A 7,017-nucleotide genomic window follows, 5' to 3' on the forward strand; every position below is an offset into this window, starting at 1 on the left:
AGTCCCTGCGTTGTAGGCAGAGCTGCCGTCTCCAGGGCGAGGCGTCCAGCAGCTCTGGAGCACCAGTTCCTACTTTGCTGTGCTTGCAGTAGCGATGGGAACGTTTACAGCGTGGTCTCAGAAGGCTTCCCATGTGTGCGGGGAGGGTCCGCAGAGAGGAAGGGGCAAGAGAAGAATGTGCTGAGTGGCTTTGCCAGGGAGATGGCATTTTTTTTAAGAAAATAAATTGCTCAATTATTATTATTATTTTTTAACTTCAACAGCAGTAGCAGAAGCAGCACTCCAGCGAAGACTCAGCCCGCCCCCCCTCACATCTCCCACCACCCTTCTGCCTCCCCATTCCCCCTCACCCTGCCCAACCACAGCCCCCTGCACAGCTTCACGCCCACCCTCCAGCCCCCTACACACTCACATCACCCCAATATGTTTGCCCCTCCCACGGCTCTGCCTCCTCCACCACCACTGACATCAGGGAGTCTGCAGGTGCCCGGACACCCGGCCGGGAGCACTTACTCAGGTAGGATGGGGAGCCCCTTGCTGGTGACCACACCCGCTGTCTGCTGTCTGTGCAGTCCCTGACAGCGAGGCTGTGTGTACTTACTGTGTTCTGCTTTCTCGTATTCTTGTGACCTTCCTCAAATCCTCTGTGGGTGAGGTTGAGCAAAAATACAGTACTACCCTAGCACAACGCAGCTCAACGGACACTGCCCAAAGAGAATGGGTGGTTTGAAGGGAGGAGGCTTTTCCAACCAGGCATGCTCCCTGCGTGATAGGACACAGATGTTGCGCCGTGTCGTCTGGACGCCCCTGAGAGTGATAAAAGCTTCCCTGGGTCCATGTCTGCCTCACTCCAGGATCTCAGGGTGCATCTTGGATTCCAGGGGGTTGTTTTTGTCTAGTAGGGCCTTCTACCTTCTTCTTGGGAGAAGATGCACTTTTTGTGACAGTATATCCCAGAATTTTAAGGACAGACCTTGTGTAAGATATTGGGTCTTTTTCTCCTTGCCTGTGTTGATCAGGCCAAGTATCCCAATTTTGGGTCCAATGTAGCCATGTTATACCACTAATACAGACAGCTATAAAGCGGTCACTGATCCTTGAAGGGAGCATGAGAAGCCCCGCCATGTTAACGGCTGCCAGTTAGTAGTCACTGTTCTTAATCACTTACATATGCTGATTCCTTCAACCCTCAAAACAAACCCATGTGGTAGGCAATATTATTGCCCCCATCTTAGAGACGAGCAGCCTGACACACAAGTGGGTTATTTGCATTGCCCAGGGTCACTCAGCGGGCAACAGCTCTGGCATTTGGCCTGGAGTTCTGGGAGCTCACCGTATTGATAAACTAGATAAAGAGCAGAGAAACTGGCTTGTGACCAGCCCTTAGTGTCCTCTGCTTCATTGGTGGTCCTCTCTTATCTCAAGACCCAGCTGCATCCCTGCAGCCCCCAGCTGTGTCATCGGCCCTATGTCCCACATGAAGGCACTTGGATGTCCTGTCCTGAAGGAAGTGACCATAACAAGAAAAGGTGTTATCATCTCCCATCTCTTCTTTTCCAGAGCAAGATATCTTGCGGCAGGAGCTGAACACACGTTTTCTGGCCTCGCAGAGTGCTGACCGCGGAGCTTCCCTGGGCCCTCCGCCTTACCTGCGGACCGAGTTCCACCAGCACCAGCACCAGCACCAGCACACGCACCAGCACACACACCAGCACACCTTCACGCCCTTCCCCCACGCCATCCCTCCTGCCGCCATCATGCCGACGCCAGCACCTCCCATGGTGCGTACCCCAGGCAGAAATGTGAGGATAAGTAGAGCACGACTCTTTTCTTCATGCAGCACGGGGGCTGGAGGGGCATTCGGGGCCACAGGAGAGAGAGAGCTGTTCAGGAGGCTTCACTGGCCTTGTCCATCTTTGCTGGAGAGAAGGGACTGTGCCCTACCTCAGGCAGCTCTAACTTTAGGGATCTAAAGGAGGGCCTTTTTTCCAGACAGTTGTATCATGCATTGTGGGTGGATTTTATTCTAGATGCCCTCAAAATAGTCACATCCAGTGTTGGTAGTTAACTTCTTAAAGGGTTGTTTTGTTTTCTTGAGCACCCTGGGGGATGGTCACCAGATATAAAAATGTATCTGTACTTTGCACCAAGTACTAGCACATAAATGCTTACAAAATACTGGGAGTGAGAAAGAGAGAAGGGGAGAGACCTGTCAGGAGGCTTGGATCACACTGTGAACCACCTGCCAGTTTCGATAGTTTCCCTAAACCTACTTTGTTGCAGGTGCTATATTTTTTGCATTTCATAAGACAGTGCCCTAATCTGGTATTGTGCTCTGTCAGCAAGTGGTCAGGGACTGATGTGCCCTGCAGGGACAGAACTCTCCCAGTGCTGTGTGGTACCCTGGCAATGAACATGGTCTTGGACTTGACTGGGGAATAGCATGTGCCCAGAGAACCAGTTAGGAACTTTTTTAAGTTAGGAACTATAATTAATATTGCCATATTAGAATGCTGTATATTCTGAGATAGAGTCCCGTCTCTAACAGTGAGCATTAGAGTATTTTACTTATTTAATTTTTAATAGTTAAGGAAATACTTGATTTTATGGCAATTAACATAGGCATTGGAGGAGTAGATTTGAATTCCATGGTTGTAAGAGGTATTTCTTCCACCTAGCTTTGCTTCCTCTCCCTCCTCTTCCCCTATCTTGTTCTACTTAATTTTTTTAAATGTATTTTTCAGGATTTTAAAATAAATTTTACTTAAAGGAATATTAGAGATGAGGCCCTGCGACCAAAAGTTTTTCCTGTAGCGAATTCTATATCTGTTTTTGGATGAACTATACTTCTCAACAATTATAATTTTAAGAGCCCAATATTTTGAGAAGGAATCTTATGCTGGCCTGTGTGAGCTGTTTCGCAAATAAAATAACTAAATAAATAAAAGTATGGAACTTGGGGTAGTTGCAGCACCAGGATAATGACATTATTTAGAGGGAACAATAATAGTGTACTCTTTCTCAGTTCAAAAGAGAGGCTATAAGACCTGACCCAAGTTGCTTTGTATTTGGGTGTCATACATTTGAGAAGACGCTGAATGTGTAGCTCTTCTGCCAGAGCGAAGGTAAACAGGGAGAGAATTCTCTGGCTAAATCAGACCAAATGCTTGCTTCTCTCTGATTTATCTGGATAATTGCCCGTTTTGTCCAGTGTAGGTGTTTGGTTTGTGCCAGTCTGTAAATACAGACAGAAAGAAAGGCACACTAATATGTCCAGGACTCAAATATACTGTGTGGGTTTTCACTTTGTTTTTTCATTTCTTTTGGCTTCTTGTAAGAGTGTCTCAGAAGCTCAGAATGGCTTCATGTACAGTAAGGGTCTAGTGTCTGACGACAGTTTATCGACAGAAGCTTGTTTAGGGTTACCTCCACTGAAGCAGTGAACAAAAATGCAGATTAAGTAACTAGCTTTTGCTTTGATCCCTTTACAGTTTGACAAATACCCTACAAAAGTTGACCCATTCTACCGGCACAGTGTGAGTTTTATTACCATGCTACACATTTAATGTAACTGCTTTTCCATTTTTGTGCTCTTGCCACAGATCAGTAAATGACTAGCAGCCTTCCTTAATCATCTTTGCAAGAGTTCCCATTGCTCCTCTTCACTTTGGATGCTTGCTCTTGTGGCGTTTTGCTTTTGGTAAAGATGCAGTATCATCTTCTGAATCAAAAGATCATAAGCACTCCGAAGACTTTAATCCAGAGTTGAACTTCACTGGAAGTCAGTTATCTGTCCTGCAAAGTGGTGTGTCTACAGTGGAGTCATTTTAGTTTCAGGAGAGTCTGAAATCATAGGATTTCAGTCATCAATTGAAATGACAGTAACACAAAATTCCTGGAATTCAACTTGAATTATTTCCTCTAAATAGAAAGTTTCTTATCTTTTTGACTCATAACTCTTCAAAAAGTAGATTTTTCATTTGCTGTAGACTAAACGTAGAATTCTCTTCCTCGTGCCTGGTATTGCTTTCCTGAGCTTGTTACAATTGAAAATAAAAATATCGTTTAATCAAAAGAAAGTATTAAAATTGAAATGAATGTTATTTATCCCTTTAAACTCATTATTCTTTATTTAAAAAAAATATTTGCTTTATGCAATTTTAAGAGTATGTTCTGGAACTTAAATTGGTGCCAACCCAAGTTATATATTTGGTTATCAGACAAAAGCTTCTTTTTATACAAAGACCTTGAATATTTTACCATGATATTTTGATTATGGGGTGAATACTGCATCACTTTTATCTGAAAATTTGCAAGTTTCTTTGCTCAATGGTTTATTTATATTTTAAAAATGAAACCAGAAAAAAAGGAAGATTAATAATTGCTTGTAGTAATGTTGAATAACCATACTCAGCTATTCGTGCTTTGATTTTTAGTATTATAATTTCAACAGAAGTGCTGTTTAATAGATCAGCAAATACTGAATTCATTCATATTTTGAACCAGATAATTAGATGCTATATTAGTTAAGAGTGTAGCTGAGAAGTCAGCTAGAAAATATTAGAAATCAATTAAAAATTATTTACTTTGGAGGCATTTGGAATAACACAAGGAAGTCTTCAAAAAGGAATTAGAAAAAGTATATTTAAGTGACTCATGGTCCACCCTGCTCTGCTCAGTGCTGTGATAGAAAAACATTTTTTAAATGGGCATGCAAAATCCAATAGACCCATGTTTCCTCTTTGGGTTTGTTTGTCCCATGAATGTCCCATTCTCATCTTACTCTGCACTTTGCTGATTTAAATTAAGGACCAGTTAACAAGATAATTCTTAGAGAAAGTTTAGCATGCCCAAAAGGCGGCTGGGATTACTTCCTAGGATTAAATGCAGTGCTTTTTTATAGGCATATTTTAGCAAGAGTCCTAGGTTTAAGATGGAGAATAAGCGTGGAGGCCTGAATTTTTGGAAGATTTAGGTTTTATTACTTAGGTGCTTTATGTTTTTAGTCAAGGGGGGGAGTAGTCAGCTATCTGTATATTCTGGGAGGTCAGTAATAGAATAAAGCAAAAGGAAAATGGTAAGAACATCTAATTTTTTATTGTAAACATTAAAGGAAAAATGCCCTCCTGGAGGCAGAGTAATAGAAATTTGAGTGTGTTTTAGAATGGCATGTATTTAATTACTCTGCTTTATACAGCGTACTGTGGGAAAGTTATTTCATATTGTTAGTTATAGCAGATAATATACAAAATACTTAGTCTCCCCTGCTTTGGGGATTAGGAAGTTATAAGGGGAATTAAGATGCAGTGCACTCAAGTATCTAAAACACAATTTTAGACTTAAAAGTACTTTTAAATGAGGGCACTTGGCTTGCAATCACTATTTAAGTGGATTTAGTTCAATATCAATTAGTCTGAAAAACTTTGCTGCATCATTGAAGGGAGCAAAATGAAATAAAGAGCAACAGGAAAAGCACGTGCTTTGAAAAGAGGGTTGTGAAATGTGAATTTCAGTCATTACAGAAAATAGCATAAATGCATTGTTAAGAAAAGCTTTGATTATTATGTTATTTTGATATATTACACAACCATGAGGATGGGGTGTTATGTAAATATCCGTACGGTGGTTTGATCAAAGTAAATGGAACCAGAGCAATAGAATCTCAGAAATACTGTATTTTTAAAAGGAGGGAAAGATGTGTTTGCGTTGTCTTCAGTATTGCTGTCTGTTTCTTTTGGTTGTGTCCTTTATAAGCTGTTGACTCAAGGAATTCATCCCTTCATTCAGAATCATCCTTTCATTGAGTGGTCAGACTTACACGTCAAAAGCTTGGCTTGAGCAGCCTCCAGGGAGCTTGTTCATTAATCAGATGTCGTTCAGAACTGGCCATAAGAATTTGGACTTCGTATGTTAATACAGAAGTGCTTTGAGTCCCTGAAACTCTGGGAAACAAGAGTAACTTAAAACTGGATAGTGATATCCCAGACTTGGGTTCTTTCTATGCTACTGTAATCCATTTTCTAGAAAAATCGGCAGCTCTATTTCAAGTATATACTGAATCATTTTATTTAACTCTTCCACGAATATTTGTCATTATTTTAGATGAGAGAATTAAATTGTCCTCTGGAACTGCCACTTCTAGAACAACCTAATGAAGCAAGGACTGTGAATATGTCCTCATTTATTCCAACTATTAAAAATCTAAAAGTACTAATTGAGTTTTAATGGTACAAAATCCTAGCACTCATAAAGACTTGCTTCTTTTCCTCCTCCCCCCCCCCCTTCCATTAAATTGTCCTCTGGAACTGCCACTTCTAGAACAACCTAATGAAGCAAGGACTGTGAATATGTCCTCATTTATTCCAACTATTAAAAATCTAAAAGTACTAATTGAGTTTTAATGGTACAAAATCCTAGCACTCATAAAGACTTGCTTCTTTTCCTCCCCCCCCCCCCCCTTCTAATTAACTTGTAATTTTCTAGGCATCTTATTTGGCTCGGCATCCCTCCTGTTTTTGATATGCATTAAAGTCTCCAACCATTTAGGATTTCTATCCAATTTAACAATTAATAATTAGAAAAGCTCGATTTCTAATGATGTCCTCATCTGGGACATCATTTGTTGGCTGATTGATTCTGAACTACTTTTAACTTTTTAAGTTAAACATTCATGGCACATCTGTGTGATCATTTCATCATGGCTCCTTGACTAATAGCATCAAACTGAGATTTCTTGGCTTGCTAATGTTGATATCTTTCTCTGGGAAGGGAATTTGAATATATCACTTGCTTCCTACTAAAAAAATGTTTCCTTCTCTCCATCTTTGGCCACAGCTCTTCCACTCCTATCCTCCTGCAGTATCGGGCATCCCCCCTATGATTCCACCCACTGGCCCTTTTGGTTCACTACAAGGAGCGTTTCAACCGAAGGTAAGAAACTTACAATGAAAACACGCGGGCGTTTGATGAGTGGAGTCCCAGGCTAGGCACACTTGGCGGGGGGGGGGGGGGGGGGGG

The 7,017-nt window shown here is 41.5% G+C and overlaps 1 protein-coding gene across 1 annotated transcript in view; it reads left to right on the forward strand.

Moving 5' to 3' along the window:
• Nucleotides 1-427: 427 nt before the first annotated feature.
• The window catches only part of AUTS2 (autism susceptibility candidate 2), a 25,509-nt gene continuing 18,919 nt past the window's right edge, over nucleotides 428-7,017 (forward strand). Inside the window, exons 1-4 of the mRNA XM_008576336.1 lie at nucleotides 428-517; nucleotides 1,561-1,802; nucleotides 3,492-3,536; nucleotides 6,835-6,930. Coding sequence (XP_008574558.1) covers nucleotides 1,758-1,802; nucleotides 3,492-3,536; nucleotides 6,835-6,930 — 186 coding nt within the window. The 5' untranslated portion in view covers nucleotides 428-517; nucleotides 1,561-1,757. The remainder of the gene's footprint in view (nucleotides 518-1,560; nucleotides 1,803-3,491; nucleotides 3,537-6,834; nucleotides 6,931-7,017) is intronic.

The sequence above is a fragment of the Galeopterus variegatus genome, unplaced genomic scaffold, assembly GCF_000696425.1.
Source record: "Galeopterus variegatus unplaced genomic scaffold, G_variegatus-3.0.2 Scaffold1332, whole genome shotgun sequence".
NCBI lineage: Eukaryota > Metazoa > Chordata > Mammalia > Dermoptera > Cynocephalidae > Galeopterus > Galeopterus variegatus.